At 37.8% G+C, this 21,115-nt stretch overlaps 1 protein-coding gene across 12 annotated transcripts in view; it reads right to left on the bottom strand.

The window, feature by feature from the left end:
- Nucleotides 1-21,115, bottom strand: part of BLTP1 (bridge-like lipid transfer protein family member 1) — a 127,195-nt gene that overhangs the window by 41,723 nt on the left and 64,357 nt on the right. For 10 of the 12 annotated variants that reach the window (XM_082050684.1, XM_082050681.1, XM_082050685.1 and 7 more), the window contains 16 exons: nucleotides 20,834-21,031; nucleotides 19,953-20,164; nucleotides 19,489-19,640; nucleotides 18,995-19,145; nucleotides 17,392-17,544; nucleotides 15,918-16,158; nucleotides 14,393-14,541; nucleotides 12,310-12,529; nucleotides 11,246-11,404; nucleotides 9,559-9,734; nucleotides 8,862-9,037; nucleotides 7,571-8,277; nucleotides 6,118-6,357; nucleotides 5,586-5,679; nucleotides 3,802-3,852; nucleotides 115-321 (listed from right to left, as the gene is read on the bottom strand). In XM_082050684.1, the coding sequence (XP_081906810.1) occupies nucleotides 115-321; nucleotides 3,802-3,852; nucleotides 5,586-5,679; nucleotides 6,118-6,357; nucleotides 7,571-8,277; nucleotides 8,862-9,037; nucleotides 9,559-9,734; nucleotides 11,246-11,404; nucleotides 12,310-12,529; nucleotides 14,393-14,541; nucleotides 15,918-16,158; nucleotides 17,392-17,544; nucleotides 18,995-19,145; nucleotides 19,489-19,640; nucleotides 19,953-20,164; nucleotides 20,834-21,031 (3,286 nt within the window). The remainder of the gene's footprint in view (nucleotides 1-114; nucleotides 322-3,801; nucleotides 3,853-5,585; nucleotides 5,680-6,117; nucleotides 6,358-7,570; nucleotides 8,278-8,861; nucleotides 9,038-9,558; nucleotides 9,735-11,245; nucleotides 11,405-12,309; nucleotides 12,530-14,392; nucleotides 14,542-15,917; nucleotides 16,159-17,391; nucleotides 17,545-18,994; nucleotides 19,146-19,488; nucleotides 19,641-19,952; nucleotides 20,165-20,833; nucleotides 21,032-21,115) is intronic. The other 2 variants (XM_082050686.1, XM_082050687.1) reach the window with 2 other exon arrangements.

Raw genomic sequence — 21,115 nt, 5'->3', positions numbered from 1 at the left:
AAGATTGGAAAACACTTTTTGTTATTCTAACACAACATATAACCAGCGAAACTCTCCCACAAAGCAGCACGAGCCCATAAACAGATGGCAACCAGCGGCACAAATGGCACTTACGCGGTGGATGGTTGCCTAATGAGATCCGAGATCTGCTTGGAGAGCTGGTGCGAGCTGCGCACCATCATGCTGTGCAGCGTGGCGGGATGCTGGGGAATGTTGATGCTGATGGCTCCAACTTTGACCACAGCAGCGTTGTTTGTTTTCAGCCCTCTCTGGGCGCTATACAGGGCCTGGGATTTGGCAATGCTGCATTTCACCACAGTTCTAATAGAAAGGGAAACAGGATTTATTCACACGCCTTTCAAAACAGTCACAGTTTTATGTTATAATGGGGTTTTAAGTGTTAGCCAAATCTTCAAGTATTCATATGTTATTTTGTTTATAACCTACATACACATTCCTTTCTCTTTCACTTTACACACACAGATGCACTACATGCCACAAAAAACTACACTAAATTTAAGAGAACTACAAGTCATGCATTGCAAAAATACCTGTTAAATTGTTATTCTTGCATAATGTAAGATCATCTGAGTTGATAACACACCAGACTGCACGTACACAGACAAATTTTCACATACAGAAACAAATAAGAGGCTTCCATTTCAAGTCCTTTTCAGGAATAATCTTGAATCATCCTTTTCATAAGACAACTTAGTAAAATCTGATTTTAGCATCCAAAAAGGTCAATGGGGAAAATACTCACTTTGCAATAAATAAACAGCAAGTGATAAATGGGTTTGTGAACTAATACTGATGCCTAATTGACACATACTATTCCAAAATATGAAGTCTAAACTTTATTTTAATATTAAGGAAGATATGGGTTACATAGGTTATCCAAGATAAAAATACAGCTGCACAAAGATGACAGATTTTGATGCTGGAATTAAATTTTGGCATATCAGAATTCACTAAGCTTCTATTAAAAAAGATACATGGGGTAACATAATGATGTTTCTCATTTAAAGTCAATTATTGGAGGGTTACCCAATGGAAGTCTGTTATGTAGCCAGCACAGAATATTACAGCCTCAAAGACATACACTTGTGAAGATGCAGTACATTAGCTAAAATGTCTGAAAAACAGACTCTACAAAATTGCAACATTCAAAGAAAGTTTCTCAAAGACTAAATTTTAAGGAGCAGAACTAAAATACTTTTTGTATCATCACTGGAATTGCTCAGCAGACAGTTTATTTCATGGTAAAAGCTACAATAGTCTATGAATTCTACTCCCTAAGTAATGTTTCTTCTACAAAGCCCTAATACAGGCCTCATTATTCTAATGTTAAAATATCAGCTAGCCCAACAAATCCCAGGTGTGGAAATGAAAAAAAGACACAATCCTTTTGCTTGTAATGAAGAAATACACAACAGAGCAATACAACCACAGGCCTATCAACAGCAGATCAATGTATGGAAGCTTTAGAACCATTTTCAGATTTTCACAGCTACATAAGAGCTACTAGCAAGCTAAAGCAGGTATGGATTAACTTTTTACGGTAGACTGTCAAGTAGATACGATTTCTAAATATTTGAAGAACTTACACAAATGTGAAGGAGGCAACAAATCTTAATTCCCAAGTATTTTTCAGAAAAACATTATACAAATAAACATTACTTAAGAAACTGGTAGACTTATTTTAATCCACCTCTCTAAAAGAAAAACATGATTATTTCTCTGTCGATGTTTGCTGATTTCCTACTCAAATTTTCTCTTCCTGCTACCATTTAGACTGAACTATTCTGAAGCCAATCACAAACACATTTTTTCCCCCATCTATAACACAAAATAGGCTATTCAAGCATCACAAGAACAACTTCCAGTTTAAGGGAAGATGCAAGATCTTCCTGACCTGCACCAGACAGTTTAGTCTTAACCTATCTTTGTTTAGAAGTTCAAAGTAAATGTAATTGGAGTTAAAGTCTGTACTGAATTTAGAATCAATTCTGAACATGTGAATTCATACCATTTTAAGCACTTTACTAAAAAAACCCAAAACAACAACTTATACCAATATAGCTATCACATGAAAATCAGATGGGAAGGAACCTCTTCAGTCTGGACCTCCCAAGATTTCAGCAAGATTAACTGTGCTCCTCTGCCAAAGGCATTCCCATACTTCATGCAATCTATTAATTTCACTGTTATTTGTCTGGTCTACAAAACACCTGCTTCCATGATGGAAGTGGATGGTGTGGCTATACATATATTTGGAATGAGTATTGCACATTATATATCTGCAGTTTGCTTACTTATGGTGATATGCCTACAACAGATTTGGTTAAATATTATTAAAATCATTAATCAATATTTAAGTTATATACCTGCAGTGAATTTGGAATTAACTCTATGTTCTTGCACCAGTTCCATAAATAATCACTCTCTAGACAAACTTGTGAACAAAGGCTTTGTGCCACTACAGAACTGCCTACGAGGCCATTGCTCAACCTAACAGATTACTGGGAATGTTAGAAAGAAGGGGGGAAAAAAAGGTCAGCAGGAGGCCCGCAGCAAACACAGGAACTAGCACCCTGAGTCACATGAAAATTCAGTCAGTAGCAGATACTTGGGGTGTAAATAATATGTGCCTTGCCTTCAGCCATCAGAGGTTTACTTTTTGAGCCAAAGGCTGTGTTGTATTCATGACTCACTAACAGGCCTGCCCGACGGGGATTTGTCCAGTCTTTTTAGACATTTATACTCCTGTTGATCACATCATATGCCAATGAATTCAACTGCTCAGTGATACACTATGCAAAAAGTACTTGCTTTTGCTGGTTTAATCTTGCTACCAGGCAGAAAGGAAGAAAAAAAATGAATAACTGCTTATCTATTTTCTCTAGCATTTGCAGTGTTACAGTCCGTCACCTCTCCTTCCAGAGCAACCATCTATAATGACATTTTAAAGTTAATCCTATATTATCACAACACTAAATACACACAAACACTGTAACAAACAGCAGTTGCACTAAATCTTCCTAAAAGATAAGCACCGGCAGTCTAAAGCAACAAAAGAAACAGGTGCTTCTGGGTTGCCCAGGGTACCGCTTCCCACCTTGCCCACTACTCCGGTGAGACCATCTGGGCTTTAGCGTCAGTTAAGTAAGAAAGCAACTAGAGAGCAAACATCGCATCTTTTGTGAGAGACAAGACCTGCATTGGCACATACAATCTGGGGACATGGAAGGGGTCACCTTCATTAGCAGCAGACGCAGAGACATAGTTTTCAGGAACATATTTTGTGTTAGCATATCCTGGTGAGCATGCCTAATAATTAATTAAACCCAGCACAGAGGTAACTGAAGACAAAAGGAACGGTGCTCTTCATGCTGAAACCACAACAGGTACTATCACTCCAAGCACAGCAATTCCTTACCAAGCTAAATGCAAATCTAATCTGTCTGCTCCTTTACATTTATCAGCATGATTTCACCTCCTTAAAATAAGCGTAAAAGCAGAACTAAGGAATTCAACAGCCTGTGAAACCATTCTAGCATTACAGTAGTGACCCTACAATGCAGTATCTGCCTGTAAAGCTAGATTGCTAATACATTTACAAGGGCTTTTTTTGACAGATATTTAGCAGGCTACATTAAAAGTATATCCAGGTAATATCAGACATTAAACTGAAATGTATTCAAGCAACATCTGCCTACACAATAACACACAGTAGGAATGCAGCATTAGCTACATAACAAAGTTAATTGCAAGACTATTAAACATAATAATATGACATACAGAAACTCTTGTTTGGCTGTGCTTGTAGGAGATGTAGGAAAATCCTCCAGTCTACAGATGAAGATTGAAGAGAAAGCAAGAAAAACAAAAAGCAAATAAAGAATAAACATTCATGCAAAATTAGTCAGTTAATTACTTGTAACCCACAATATGACACGTACTTTTAAATTTACCAGGTTGAAGATTTTGGGTTTGCTAGAGTTTGTTGTTTGCCATTGCAGTTAAGATTTATCATTACTTCCCCCCTTTCCTTTTGTACCATCCCTATGTGGAAGCTCAGTAAAATTATGGCATGAAACAGACAAAAAACCTCAGCTGCCTTCAGAAACTCTGCACGGCTGTCAGATTAGAACTCTGTCTTTCTGAAATATGCTTATCAGAAGCAATTTTCCTGAGGACATTAATAAAATTCTTTATGTTTTAGTATCTATAGAGCATCTTCCAAACTAAGCAGGAGATAAAAGAAGAAAGAGACTCAAGTCACATTATTAAGCCCCTTTACTACAACATTAATATTTTAAAACCAAATCACATACTGCGGATTACGCAGCTAACGCTCAAACTTCATGAGGGTGACCTACATTAATTAATTAATGGCCTCAAGTTGCTCCAGAGGAAGTTTAGATTGGATATTAGCAAAAATTTCTTCATGGAAAGAGTTGTCAGATATTGGAACAAGCTGCCCAGAGAAGTGGTGGAGTCACCATCCCTGGAGGGGTTTAAAAGACACGTAGATGATGCTCTTAGGGACATGGTTTAGTGCCAGAGGTACATTAATGGTTGGACTTGATGACCTTGAGGGTCTCTTCCAACCAAAATGATTCTAGGTTTTTATTACAAAGAATTGTAGTTCAACTATTGTCTAGCAACTTAATTAAAAAGTTCATCTAGAAACAAACAAAAAAAAGCATGCCTTTTTTGAGCCTCCGAACCTGGCAAAAAAAACCCCAACCATGTGGATGCCGAGCAAATGATTCCAGATGTTCATGCACAAAACATGATTCTCCCCCCACACCCCCACCGGTTGTGTGAATTTATATATATAAAGGGTGGAGAATGGATATTAGAACTGTAAAAATAACACAAAGAATCATGCAGCGTGGGAGTTCAAAAATATACTTATTAAAGAAACAATACAGATCTTAAATGGGAATAATCATCATCAGTAGGTTAAATACTCCCCAAAAATCTTGTATGGTTTAGTGGAACCTATAAGTTTCAAAAAGCAATTAGAAGCATAATAGAAAGAATACACATGGTATAATAAAGTTTCTGTGTGTACACCGCATGGAATAAAATTAGTGCAGAAAGCTCTGCTTTTATTTCTTTCTTTTTCCAGAAGGATCTGTCACCATTTGGCACATTTTTTCAGTCAGGTCACTTACCCATTTACACTGTGATCCTACAATCACTTCTGAACCTACTAATATCTTTTACTGGAAACAGAAAGGAACAGGAGTGTATGTAACCATGCCTAAGACTTGTGCAATTGGGTGCCCTATACTGAAACCTACTAATACATTCACCATGTTCCTTCTCAGCTGACTCAGATGTGCCTCTCACAGATCAGCCTTCTGTCAATGGGCACACACAATCAGCTTTATGAGCCAAACTCAAGGCCAATTCTGCCGCAGCTGCACGGTTGCCACCAAACTCTATGACTCCGCGGACTGATTCTGCATAAAACATACTTTCTCCATGTTAACCTTCATACTGTTACTGTCACACAATGTCACCACTTCTACACACTTGAACAATTTTTTATTTTCAGGCTTCATACTTACTGGATATTTGGGGTAATTCCCTCCAGCAGGACGATATTGACGCCCCCTATGTGGGCAGTGGCACACGTCTCGGTCATCTTTTGATGTAGTACATCTTGAAGAAAAAAGATACTTAAGAGCATTTCATTCAGTAAAATACTTCCAGTCATGCCTACTGCTTTCAAAAATATAGCAGCAATAAAATATTTGAAAAAGTACAGTTTTAGTAGTCACATTAAGTAATACCGAAATTAAATTGTGACATGAAGAAAGCTTTTGAAAATGGAAGGAATTACCATCTTCTAAAAGAATTTTCTTCATGGTGCTTTCTGCAAAAAACAACCTTTAAAAATCACTCAGCATTATAACAGTACTTTTTAAAAGAACTTGTTGAATGTTATACTATCCACACACAGACATAATGTACATCTGTTTACACACAAAACATATTAAACATGCACATACTTATACATTAGTGCATAGGTATGCACACACATAAACACATAAAGCTGCCACTGAACTTAATCACAGAGCACATTTTAGTTTATCCCACCTTTCATTTTTTCTTTCAGGGTGAAACTGCCGTGGATTCTCTTCAGTTCCGACTCCATGGTGAGCCCCCCGATGTCAGCCTCCAGGTGGGTTCGGTTCACCATGCCGATTCCAAACACGATGAGAGTGACGTGCTGGGGCTCCGAAGTCACCAGGCTGCGCTTCCTCTGCGCGTCTCTGCCGTTCTCCTGCTCGTTCTCAAACACCACTCTACAAGCAGGGTCGGTCGGGCTTCGAACACCTACAAAAATACAAAGGAGGTACTTAAGGGTATTTTACAAAAATTCCTTGGCATACCTGATTTGGATTTGTATTTAAAACCCAGGATCACATATCTTGCACATCAGGCGAACTCTTTAGGCAAATTATTTGGGCTTCGCTTATACTACTCTAATAACATTGCAACTGAACCAAATCCAAGACACAATGGGGACAATAACGAGTGATGTGATTTAATTATTATTCATAGATATATTCTTCTGTACTTCATATAAATATTCATATTTATGTGATTTTATTGTTATACAATGAAAATCCTCTGACAGTTTCCAATTGTTCTATTTCTTTTTTGATCATGTCACATCCAAAGATTCTTATAAGTCAGTTTTGGATGAGCAAGTTTTCCTTTTCAACATTAAGAACATAAACACAATATAAGAAAATTTACGTTTTCTGAAAATATCACAGCTGTGGATATGATATTCTGTAGATGAAAGATATCATCCTCTGTTTAACAGAGCTCTCATTTAACACTTTCTCAGTTTTTCATTCTTTAGTTAAAAAAAAGTCCCCAAAAATATGCTTAACTAGTAACTATATAATTCCCTGCATACTTACAACAACCTAAACTCACAAACAAAATAATGATGCTAAGTCAGCTCTCGAGTATCTTCTGCTTTGCTAAAACACATCAGAAACAGAGAGAAAAGATTACCTTAGATCTCATAGCTTTGGATGACACTATGGCTCAAACACCTGTAATTGCTGGAATCTACCAAAACTAATATTTCACCATTTTCTTATGTATTTCTACAGATGGTAATACACAGCATTTCCACGAGCCTCTTAAAAACAAAACAGCATCTAGGCAGGAACAAGCTCAATCTACTCTGTACACAATTATTCAGAAAAGTTTTTAACAGCCTCCACGCCCAGTCAAATTCAGATTAACAGCACTGTGCAAGAATATAAAGAGACTGAATTCAAAACTAATCAACTAACATTTATTTGCCTAAGTCTAGCATTGAAAGAATCAAAACAACTTGGAAGTTTTTCTTCTTTGTACACCATCTTGGCAAACTAATTACAAGCCCCCTCCATCCTCACCACTTGTCACTCTGATCCATGTTAGATGAGGTGGGCAACTTTTAAAAAACACCTTATGATCAAGCTTTAGAAGAATACGCTTCAGCAAAAGCACACACTCAATTATTTGGATTAATGGACTAGTTTACCTGTTGGCCCAAAAGTTTCGGAAGACTTTTCTAAAATCCCGGTTGGATCAGAAATGAGCGAATAGAAGTTCAACAGTTTATACATATTTTGCCAGCACTCAGCAGAAGGTTCACTCTGTTCTGACACAGTAATAGAGTCAGAGTCATCCATATGAATAGTCATGTGGTCAACTACATCTTTTGAACCCTTCCTGGACACTTTAGAAGTTCTTCTTTCTGACCTCCCCAAGGAATTCTTGTTTCGAGACTCTTTTTTGTTGTTCTCATTGTTCGTTCGTTTGTTCTTGGTGTTGTTCACTCTGTTACCTCCATTAAGACTCCCCCGAGAGCTTCGGCTGAAATCAGAAGAGCGGAAGTCTCTGTGTTTACGGGTTTTAAAAGTCGGTGTTGGAGAGGCTGACCCAGCTGTGTACCTGCTGAGCTTGATGTCCGTCTGCGTGGCTTTGATATCATCGATCATCGTACTGAACTGATGAATAAGACGAACCAGTGCCATATCCACATGCTGGCTTATGGACTGGCAAGATATTGTAAAATTACAGTGAAAAGTATTATAATAGCGTTTATTCAAGTCATGAAAAGAAAGGGCATTGGTGGAGTTATGAGGTGTGCACATGGACTTCTCCATGACAACAGCACTAATACTGAAAGTTTCCAACATCAAAGCTGGTTTGAATTCAAGAGGAGGAAGATTGACAGCTCCTTGCCTAAGGAAATAAAAGCTACAAGTTACTACTTCATTTCTTTTTATGTCTAGCATGGAGTCAAACACTTTTTACACAGTAATACACCTGATTTACTGAATCCAACATTTTATTTCCCTTAGGTCTCAATATCAAAATGAACTCTTATACTTTCATACTGCATGCTACTAACATAGTACTCATTCAGTTCTATGCAAACTTTGTTTAGTATGCAGTCTTCCCATCACAACCTAAAGCATGGCCTGAGGGGTGGCAGAATTCAGCATTTGCTCTGAAGGTAACCTCATTTACAGGATCAATTACAAAACAGCATTTAAGAGCCTCTCAGATTTCTCCCACTATTCCCACCAGCTCTCCCTTCCCCAATCTCCCATTTTCAAAAGAAGCAGAAGTTCAAATACTTAGTTTCCAAACCATTCCATAGGAAGATTAAAAAAAGTATTCTAACAGGAAAATAGACAAGATTAAAAGAATACAGGACTGCTCCTTATTCTATGAAAGTTCCTTGGAATTTTGTGTCTTCACATGAAAAACCTAATTGCTGTTCTTTAACCAATATACATATTTCCAAATATCTCATAACCTACCTTCGAGCTCGCTTGCTTTTCCTTTCCTTTGCTGTATCTGAATCAACAATATCTGCTCTTAGGCAGTCCAGGGTTCCTGAGAAGGAAAGGTACTCTCCAAAGTACATCCTGTAGCAGAGCGGCATCGCGTCCTGAGACTGAATTCCCGTGTAACTTAGAAGAGGTTTGAAAACAACCTACAAAACAAAACCCACCGGATTTACTTCTTGTCCAGCTTCTTTCTGTATTCTTGCTCCATCATTTGTTGATTTACAATCAGCTACATAAAATAGAACACTTTAAAGTTTTATTGATAGTGCTGTAAAACAGAAAGGAAGGGGAAGATTCAAAGGATAAGAAGACTGACTACACAGCAAGGTAACATTGAATGTTTAGCTATGAAAGCAATGTTTCTGCATGTTACCCCAACAAAAAGGACTCTGCAGGACTAGGGTACTCTTATATATGCTCCAATATGTTCTTTGAAGTTATAAACCAATGCTTTATTAATCACCATTCATAAAGCTTGTTGCAGGACAGCTCAGAGGTTTCTTCAGCCTTTTGTCTTTGCATAGGAATGCATAAGAAACATGTAGAAAAACCAGGTAATGTTTTCATCATGGTCAGATATGTTTGGTTTTGATTTTGTTTTTTCTTTTTAAAGTAGTAACTAGTTTCTCCCCATAGAACTCCAAATACGTCAGCAAGCCCCACCTACCTGTGCATCTGCTAGCTGGACAGCAGGAAACCCCTGGTTACCCTCTTCCACACCTGCAATGTCATCCTGACTGGTGCTGTGCTGCGAGTGTGTGCCATCCAGGGTGTTCTGGTCACTAGACAAAACTGTGTTGAAGTCTGAAGCAGAAGGTATTGTAGGAAGATTGGGAGCCACACCTAAAAAATAAATACTCATGGAACACTAACACCACAGCAAATTTGAACACCATCAAGTCTGTAACCTCACAAAAGTGGCATTCGGGATAAAGAAACAGTCTGATAGTGCTGAAATGGGTAATAGAGATAGCCCAACTCATATCTGGAAAGGCCTTCTGTCTGTATTGTATTCTACAGGATATTAACACAGGTTTAAATTGAAATAGTTTATATAGGCTGAGCAGCCTACACCATCAACAAAAAGCAAAGATTATCCCCAGATGCAGATACTTGCTTTTAGCTTTCTATGTCCTATAAGCCTCCATGTTTTACTAGTCTCAATACAAGACCCACTAATTAGGTCTCTATACATCAGTCTGTAGCCAAACATGCTCTTCATAAAAATGCCCATGGACAGCCACTGCCCCGCAGTTGTTCTATTCACCAACAATCAGACATGCAGCACAAGGGCAGAGTGATGCTGAACTGTCTGCATTTTGAGCCCGGACTGGACTCAGCCTCCCCGAGACCAAGTTCCTCTGACAATGGAAATTAAGCGTGATTCTTCAGAACTCGAGCTTACAGCATTTAAGAGAGCCACAACTACATGCACCCACAGAAACTTCATTTGAATAGATCTGTGTGGGAGTTAAAAATCTTGAAGTAATTTCAGGAATGTGAGCTTGTGAATAAACTATTATAGTTTGGGTAGGAAAAGATACAGCTTTTTCTGAAAACAAAATTGAAACCTATACTACTACCCTGTGATTCTTTTTGCAGCGAAATACATTCCAGTTTACAGTTTACCAATTAAGCAGTACATACAGCATAAAAATGTTTTGTAGGATCAAATTATTTGTTCAATACTAAAAAAAGTAAAAACAACTTACTATTGCCCAAGATTAATATCTAATGGTTGAAAGACTGTTAATAAAAGAAACATTCAAATTTAGTTTTAGTGAAAATGAAAATTAAGATACACATATTTGAGGATTATGAACAAGAATAATAAACAAGCTGCCATAAATTGTTAAATATCTGCCTCTTTATTACACTTAAGTCTTTCCCTTTCACCAGCTGACCACTTACCCTCCCTGAGGAATGTTACTCTCAAAATACATGTTTATGTTTAGCTTCAAAACTGATCTGAGAAAGAGCAAGGACTCCAGTGTACAGAATCTTCATTACAAAACCAGCATATGTAAATGAGAGATTAAAAATAACTAACAAAATCGAAGGAACTCTGTAACTGAGGATGATTTTTGGCTAAGCTTTTGGCAGCTTCACATGGTTTTGTAAGCTGCACTTACAGTTCCAAATGTACAAAAAAAGCTAAATTTTTGAGGGCAGGGTGAAGAAAATGAAAACAACATTTTTGCTTTAATCACATTTGTTCATTTTCCAGTTTGCTGAAAAGTTCCCCAAGTATTAAAGTATTTATGTCCGTTGAACTTAAGTCACTTGATGAGAAAGTAAACACCGGAACAGCCGACCCAAAATAATCTCTTAAATTCAGCTGTAATTAGCAATACCTGTTGGAAGACTATTGTGTCCAGATTTGGTGGCTGGACTTTCTTGTACTACGCTTCCTCTGTTGCCCACAGCATTTGACATCCAGTTATAGAAACTCACAGAAGATGGTTCAGACAGCAAAGGATGTTCAGATAACATGTCTGTGGCCACAGTATTTCCTATACAGATAAAACAGAAGCTTTAGCGTTTGTATCAAAGTTCCCAAAAACCAGGAACATAGCATAATTTTACTGACAATACACATTTACTATTAAAATAAGCCTAATCCTTAAAGTTTATTCCAGTAAATTCTGTGGCAAACAGCACTACAGATGCTACCGCAGAAGTAATACTAGGAGACTAACGGATGTTGCACTACAAATGTCTTTGCATTTATTCATCTCTACCATTAATTAGAAAAAGGAGTCATTAAGAAACCAAAATACCTTTTTTTCTGAATAATAGTTCATCCCCTGACAGCAAAGGAGAGAGGTTTTAGAGAAACCACAGTACAAACTTCTCTATTTTTCTTTATATAAATTATAAAAATTCACTCTGAACAATAACATGGAACATAAAAATGTCAATGTATGTATTTCAAACTTCTACAAAACATGTTTGTTCAAAAGACCATTACTAAAAATCTGCAAATTATTATACACACACTAAGTTACTGTAACATTAGTTTCAGTCCACTTTTTGACCTACTTACAAGGTCAAGAAAAAAATGACAAATACAGAACGTTCACCTAATTTCCTTATTAATTGAAAAATATTAACTTAAGTAATTATGTACTATACTCAAAAAGTAATAAGGCTAAGTAAAAGCATAATATTTTATTTATTTTGTTAGTTATCATTTCTTTCCCCAACTTGATGTACTCACTGCAGTGAGTATTATAGGAAATGGTATAGTGTAGCAATGTCTAGGAACTGCTGTCAAAAACTAGGATTATTATCTGGGGGAAAAATGGCGGAGGTAGGTTCTTAAACAGAAATAACTCAAAGTGAAAATATAGTACCTTTTCCAAATAAATTAAAATAAAATCAATCCTCCCTTCAGCTTACTTATGCTACATCATACCTGTTCTTGTTAAAGAACTACTTTTAACTGCAGTTGTACTTCTTTGAGGCGTCCCTTCCAAAAGATTGTGCAGGCTAGGAAAGCTCCCAGTAAGATAGCTGAGCAGACTCTCCTTTCTCGGACTTTCTTTGACTGCCATTCCAGAACGGCCAACGTGTACTGGTGAATCTGTAGCTGTATCTCCACTAGTGTAACTTAAGGAATGATACGGATGTATACCCTTGTGAAGAAAACAAAGAAACTAATGAAGTACTGTATAAAGTGCAAAAGGAAGCAATATTTACTCTGAACATGAGACTGGAACATAAGAACTACCAAAATCTAATTCCTGCAAACTTTTGGACCAGTAGCACTTCATTTGGGGCAGGTTATACACCATGCAGGTATTGTGCATAAAGATGGTATTGAATTCTCAAGTATTGAAATAATTCCACATGTAAAAACAGTTTTAAAAGCTAAACAAGTAACAAATGGAGCTGCAGATGTGTAGAATTATCTAAAGCAAATTTGCAGAAGGAACAGTACATAGCACTGAATGTAAGCCTCATTTGTATTTGGTCTTCAACTGAAGACCAAATCCCTTCCATCCCTAGCATAAGCGAAGTGCAGCCTCTGGGGAAGGCAAAGAATGAAAGCTGGGGACATCCGGCACCAGGAGGAAGGCTCCTGGTCCACCTAAAGGCTTACAAAATGAAACAGGTTCTCTGCCCTCAAAATTGAACAAGAGCCAGATGCGCTTTCAAGCAAAGCATCTGTGCCACTTAACCCTAAAGCATGCAAGACCACCAGGAGGGAGCAGTAAGCAATAGTACTGGGCAACCGTCTGCTACAGGGGACAAACGCACCAGTATACGCTAGGATCCAATAAGCTGGAAAGCAGCTAGGCAGAAACGGACATGGAGATCCTGGCAGACACCAAAGTTGAATGTGAGGCAGCAAGGCGTCCTTGCCCAGCTGTCCAGCTTGGGCTGCATTAGGCAGTAAGTTGCCAGCAGGTCAAGGAACGGGATCCTACCCCCTACTCAGCACTGGTGAGGCCACACCTGGAGTACTGCGTCCTGCTTGCAGGCTCCCCAGTACTGAAGAGAAATACTGGAGAGAGCTCAATGAAGGGCAACTAAGATGATTAAGGGACAGGAGCATCTCTCCAATGACAAAAGGCTGAGAAAGCTGGGACTGTTCAGCCTGGAGAAGAGAAGGTTCAGGGGGATCTTATTTATGCCTATAAATACTTGAAGGGAAGATGCAAAGAAGATTAAACCAGGCCCTTTTCAGTTATGCCAACTGATCGGGCAAGAGGCAATGGGCACAAATCAAAACACAGGAGGTTCCCTCTCAACATCAGGGAACACATTTTTCCTGTGAAGGTGACTGAGCACTGGCACAGGTTGCCCAGGGAGGCTGTGGAGTCTCCATCCTTGGAGATGTTCATAAGCCACCTGGACACAACCCTGGGCCACTGGCTGTAGGTGGTCCTGGTTGAGCAGGGGGGCTGGACAAGATGACCTCCAGACATCCCTTCCAACCTCAAGCACTCTGTGAAAAAACATAGCTGAAAAGGAATTGGTACAAGCCATCAAGCTGCCTAACAGAAGACATACAGAAGACAAAAAAAACCCCAGACACAAACAAACAAAAGAACCCCACACCACACTCTCAAAAAACTACAAATATACACAGATTTTTTCTGTTCAGAAAGTAGAGAGAAGAATGAAATCTTGTAGTTTTCTAAAAAGCTTGTGGAATCAAACAACCCCACATGCTATGTCAATCTTAGATTTTGTATAACGATAGTTAAATCCTCTAGATGAGAAACCAGAAAAGTTAAAGAACGTCCTTAAAAGATACATAGATATATTGTCTTTAGGCTTGGCTCTGAAGCTCACTGGCAAGAAGACACATCAAGAACACACACAGAATATACACCAGCTGATCACGCATCGATTTATAGGATAAGGAGCATACTTTCCATGTGTTAGTTACTTTTTAGATAAGTATTTATTCATCTGCAGCCTACAGAATTGCTTCTAAACAGGCCAGCTACAAACCACTTTCCCCATCACGCACGGTGCTAGAAACTTACCTTTATCTTCAGCACAGAATCGCTGTGCGTGTGAGTCTTGGATAGTTTCCTCATGATCTCAGCACCAGTTACCGGCCCAGAGGAGCCACCAGCAGGGGGAGGGCGATTGGCTGTTCCTTCTAAGAGCATGGTGTGCTCACTGACGGTAGCTGGAACCAAGCAAACCATTTTTCTCATTTGTATATACATGTGAGGAACCACGATTATCTATTGTTAGGTACATTATCTATTATTAGGTACATTTATTTACAAGGAGTCATGGAGTTCCAAATTCTGACACACACCTACACACAGCTGTCTGTGGAATTCAAGGGAATTTTAAGACAAATAAGAAAACCTCAGACATGTGCCTAATGGAATTTATGTAATAATCCAGGTACAAATCCTTTTGTCCTTCTAATGTCATAGAACTGTTGCTCTGAGCTACAAATCCAATAGGAAGTTGCCAAATTTCACTTTCTTTTGCTAACTCTGGCATGGCTGATCATTTTTTTGAATTAAGATGCTTATATTTGCATGACTTAGATCTATAAGCACATCTATACAAGGCAGCAAAACTGCCACTTCCAAAATTCTTGGCAAAAACCAGAAGAATATACACAGAGGGGGGGGGGAAAAACAAACAACTTAATGACTGTAATAGTCTGTTTCTGCTCAACCAAAGCAGATATTTTAAAGAAGGAGGAAAAATGTCCATCACACCGTATGATTATATACAAGTTTCAGACACAAACATCTTTGGTTTTGCTGTCTTTAAGCTGATAACTGCTACCTGGCTTTTAACCCAAAGCAGGTTCTCCTCCTGACTCTTTAAAATTATTTTTTCCTCAGTGTTGCATAATTCTTACTTGAGAGAAGAAAAACATAAACATTCTAAGTCTGAAGACAGTACATAGATGGTACAAACAAAAAAATAGTCAACTCAAGGCAGCAAAAAGAGCGCTCCAACAACATGTATTTATTTATGCCCTTCCTTTCTGTGGTTCTTAAGTCAGCTTTGTATCAAATACAAACCTAATTCAGCTGCTTCTGTTAAACTGGCCATGTGTAAGCTGGCAACAGAAATCTACCATGTACGAAGTAGTAAAAATGAGAAGGAAAAATAAAATGTCTTCACAAAGAACAAATAAGAAGGTAGGTTTGAAACTATTCTTGGGAGAGCTCATAGAATTTCATGTTACAACTCTTAACTAAGGTCAGAAGCCACACAACATAATCCTATTCGCAAGCTAAAAAATAATTAAGTTTATGTATTTCGTCCAGTACATAACAATACAAAGTATGTGAAGAAATACAAGCCTCCTGTTTCGTTTTCCCCCAAACAACTATTAAAATTATTATAATACTGTAATTATAATTGGCAGCAGCAGCTTGAAAATGAAGATGATTCTAAAAAAGAAGCTTGATGATTTAAAACGAAGAATTATAATGTATTCAAGCATTAAAACTACAAAAGATACAAAAGCTCTGAGAGGACCTACTTATCCCTATGAATGTATAGGGACACAGAAGAAGAGAAAAATACCTGCATCAAATTCAAACTCTGCTCCATCAGCACTGGTGTCGCTCTGAAGTCCCCCTCCGTTGTCTAACCCGAGCCCATCCTCGTGCTCGTGGCAGGCGTTTGGCTGCCACTTCAGTGGCTGGGCTGGCCTGTGCAAGCTGACTCCTTTAAAGGCTGGGGTCACCACAATGAACTTCATCCACTGCCTTGCCAAAGCAACCAGACCTTTCTTTAAGGTTACTAGGGCAGGAAGGCCATCGCTCTTAAAGAAAAACAAAAATTAAAATCGCGTATCTCAGCGTTTTAAAGTAAACTGGGAAAAAAAACCCAGTCAGAACTCAACTCTTTGTGCTCAAGAGGCTTATGACAGAACCATGCTCGCACCACACGACGTCTGTTCAGATATAAGAAGCCACAGCACTAACAGATAAAGCTTCATTGAACACAGTAAATACATTCATTTACATTTACATGACCTGAGAATCGTGCCCAAGAGGCCAACAATGAACAACAGGAAACAGATTTACTAAATATGAACATAAATGTACTTCAGTAGTCATAAGGCTCTGAATTATGGACTAAAATTCACAACAGCACTAGACTGACTATAGAAACAGAACTGAAATTTTAAAAAGTGTGGGTTTTTTTTCATTGTTGGTAAGCAGTACTTTAAAAACATAAATTTGAGACAAAAAATAGGGATTGTTTTGATTACATCACTGAACTGTGCTAAAGAAAAAAACAAGGTGCTGCTCATTTTGACCACAAATCAAGCAGTGCTATTTCTGCCACAAGCCAACCTATTTCTGATCACGGGGCTCTCAGCTCAATGTGGTGAAAAACGTATCCTTTAAGTCTGACAGCTGTGGAACTGGATTAGGATAATGACACAAAATCAGGAACAAACACTCCTCCTTATGCCTAATATGTTTGTTCAAACAATTATTTACCATTACGATCCAGGCATTTACATTCTGAAGCCAGCAAAAACAAATTAGATTTTTAAGCCTTAAAGTTTCTACAATTCTAGCTTTTTTCTTAAACTGTCTGCATTATTTAAGTGTTTCTAAAGGACATGGAAACTCGTTCTAATGAGAGAATTTGGAATAAGCTGATCAGTGCAGGCATTTGCATTAATAATTAAGATTTATTCAATTTTAAAACTACAGATGCGAATTTTTACCACTTTGCTGTTATCTTTAAGAAAAATGAAACTGGATAAAAAGGCCATTAACAATTGTAAAGACATATCTTTTTCTTCTATGATTTCTTACGTATTTACTGCCAAAATAGCCCAACAAAAAATATGCTTATACACAGGCCACAACAAAACCAGCATATCTCAAAGAAAATGAAACTAGAGAAGCCATATCTACTTGGGTCATATTTTCTTGTTTGTTAACTTTCCTTAAACTGTTACCTAATTTAAGACATTAAAATTGGTACATCTGAAACTAAGACACTGAGCTATTTCCATTTTTACAGGGTAACTCACCATGGTAGCATCCTCAATAATGGAGTAATTTGCTTGATGAAGGTAATGGTGCAATATATTACACAGTAAACAAGAAGGATTTTCTTGCAAGAAACGAGCCACTTTGGTAAGCCTGTTGTACTTGCTTCTCAGAGGAAAGTGCACGCTTTTATTCTAGATTAAAAACAATTAAACGATTAAAACAATTTTCCACATATGAACACAACTTGCAAATAGAACACGCACATGAACTACAAGATTTCATCTATGGTACCACAAAATTCTAACCCCATTTTGAACTTCTGCAAAGATCTGCTACATGGATACCTACCTTATTTTAAGAGGTGGTATGTGAAAAAGTCATATTTCATTATTATTTATTTATACGAAGTAATAAAACGAAAGACTGGATTCAAATCCCAGGCTTTGCAAAGTCTTCTAGACTAATAGACAGATAAGTGCAGATAGCCAAGATTTGAAAAGAAACTATTTCCAGTTAAAGAAAAGACACTTTTCTAATGTGTTTCAATGCTAGAAAAAGGGTAGAAAAAGAAATAGGAAGGGAGGTGGCAATAAGAGACTGGTGCAAAGGATGATTCTTTGAGTACAGCAGAAGACTAGCCTGACACTAAGCTCAGTCTTATGATGCCAGACAGGATCTCACCAATGGGTATCACCTCAAATTCTTCCCACTAGATGGTGCCAAGTAAACAAACAGCAGAAGACTGCCTACACACAAGAAAGTTCCGTAGCAGATCACAGTAACACCTGATTTGTCATACAAACCGTCTGTTTTGCACTTCTCTCTAAACTGTTTCACCCTCACTATGCTTGTCCTCCCTTCCTGGAGAAAAGGAGGCTGAGGGGAGACCTTACCACTGTCTACAAATACCTGAAAGGAGATTGTAGCATGGAGGGTCTTGGTTTCTTCTAAGTAGCAAGTGACAGAACGAGGGGAAACGGCCTCAAGTTGCACCAGGGGAGGTTTGGATTGGATATTAGGAAAAAATTCTTCACGGAAAGGGTTGTCAGGCATTGGAACAGGCTGCCCAGGGATGGGGTGGAGTCACCATCCCTGGAGTGGTTTAAAAGGTGTTTAGACGAGGTTCTTAGGGACAAGGTTTAGTGCTAGGGTTAGGTTAGGGTTGGACTCGATGATCCTGAGGGTCTCTTCCAGCTGAAGTGATTCTATGATTCCTCTAACAAGCAGATCCAATAAACACAATGAATCAATACATTGCAGCAGCACATAAGTTCACATTTTCTCCCAAAAGATACCATGAATATTTCATAATTTAACACACTTCCATATTGCATAAAATATACTGGATGCTACAGCCATATTTCTTACTTTCAACTGGCAGAACCTCTAGTTATGTTACTTGGAGATGCACTTCTGTCAGAAGCACAAGACTTTTCCACTAGAATTTTTTTCCACTGAAATTTAGATTCCATACAAAAAGCACAAGTGGTGAGTTTTTGTGACCACTTCTGGAACTAAAGGGTCATAAGAGGTGCTACAAATTCATCAGTGAAAACAATATCCAGAACCCACAACAGCTATATATTACATATTGCACTGCTCTGTTCTGATATGCCTATTGATTTTATAAAGGTCATTTACCTCTAAAGCTTCTGTCATAATGCAACCCATAACAGCACAGATTCGCAGGGTTCCTTCAGTTTCTAACTTATTTAATGACGATTTCACTTGATCAATGGGAACAAGCCAGGCACCAACTGCAGGTGTTGCGGTACTCAAGAGGTTCAGCTGCCTATTGAGAAAAATAAAAAGAATTACGTATTCACATTCTGCAGCAGCAATTAGTACAATTTTTGAATGCTATTATGAATGACATTCAAACAGGTAGAATATAACAGAAAAATGTCTTTTCTTTTAATCATATCCAACTAAAAAATTTCTAGCAATATTTCCATATAATGAGAACGATCAAAAATTGAAGCAAAAGTTACTGCAACATACATAAAATCCAAAATTCTCATTTTCAGAGAAGCTTCCAAAAATATTGGAATTACATTCAGAATCTACCAAATACAACTGTAATTTAGCAAAGCAAAATTGTCACCTTCATTCTTTGAAATCAGGTAAAATTATACCTTGAAAATATATGGGCTGGAGAACGCACATTGGTAGGGGCAGCAAAACTAAACCAAATTTCTTTGATTGTTAACTTCATGCTGCAAGAGTCAGGGGGAGGAGGCATCAAGGGTATATCTTTTTTCAGGTCATCAGATTCAACCCCTTCGTCCTTAAAAAAGGAAACAAAGCCAAAAGTGAAATTGTTTTCCAAAGTGATTACACTGAAAGGCACTAACATATCATACGGTGCACTGTTCAAAAGAAATGGTTTAATATGCATTTAGGCGAAGAAGAAAATAACCTAATTCTGCTCACCATCTCTCCCAAGACAATACCAAGAGACCTTGCAGAAAGCTGCAAGTTTAGTGTGCAAGCGGACACGATTAATTCATTTGGCACAATTGTCAATTTGATTATTAATTCTTATCACTTTAAAAAAGAACAACCCAAGACCGATCATGTCAACACAGTGCGCACATACCTGCTCATCTGAAACCGAGTTTCCATTAATATCTGAGGAGGGACTTATTCTGTCACAAGGAAGATTGTCGTCAGACACATCGGTATTATAACCACTACCAGTTGGAGAATCGGAAGAGTTATTTGATGCAAGCAATCCACCTCTCTCTGTAGCACTTGATTTACCCATGACTCCAAATGTGTTATACAATACTGCTCCAGATTGTCTTCCCCCTATAAAAACACACACACCAACACCGTAAATGTTTGCAACATGTCAATTTGTGTAACTTGTGTCCCATAAAAAAGATCTGCTCTTAAGAGGAGAAATGCATATGATTATGGTTAAACAAGATAAATTGTTGTGTAAAATGGTAATGTATCACTACAATTTTTATTCCACAATTTAACAGCTAGTTGTAGAGCTTCCGTTAGTTTGTTCCAACTAGATGAAGACTACTCATGTGAAAATGTTTTTAAACATTCCCCACAAAGAACAACTTGGATGACAGGAAATACCTGTATACTGTTTCCTTTTCTTTTTGAAACTAGCTTTCCCCAGCCAAAGCAAAACTCTAGCCCTTATATGCAGACATCTACTGTGAGTACGATTGCAAGGTCAGGATTTAAGTGATCAGTGAAAGCACCAATTTTTACCTTCGCTTTAAGTTCGGAAACTGCTGAAACCAGTTTATATGGAATTATTTCATACACGAGTGGCACTGAGTACTAAAAGCTCCTTTATTACATTATCTATTATGTGATACAGTTTATTTATACTAGACGTGTACTATTTAGTATCACCTATATTCCGTAACTTCTAGTCAAATAATTGCTAAATTAGAAGACCTAACAACAGAATAGTTAACAGTTTCATAAAATAAAGCCTACTTAAAGCCTTACCTTTTATAGTTAAATTTTCAATTCCACACTCGAACATTATCCATCCCCACTTCTCTTGACTAGGACCAATTCGAGTTACATCTGGAACAGCTTGTTGATCTGTTTCATCCACAAAAGCAAATTCATCCAGCTCTTCCAAAGTAAAAAGAACTTTTGATTTCCCAAAAGGAATAGCTGTTATTGCACAAGTTCCAATATCTGCGAGAAAAAAAACCCACATATTTACCACTTGGTTACAAAATGAAAAGAACTTTCCATCTCCAAATACTTCTCTGACGTTTC

Source organism: Streptopelia decaocto (genome assembly GCF_964273445.1).
Source record: "Streptopelia decaocto genome assembly, chromosome: 4".
NCBI lineage: Eukaryota > Metazoa > Chordata > Aves > Columbiformes > Columbidae > Streptopelia > Streptopelia decaocto.
The sequence above is the reverse complement of the archived record's forward strand: the minus strand, read 5'-3'. Positions and strand labels throughout refer to the sequence as shown.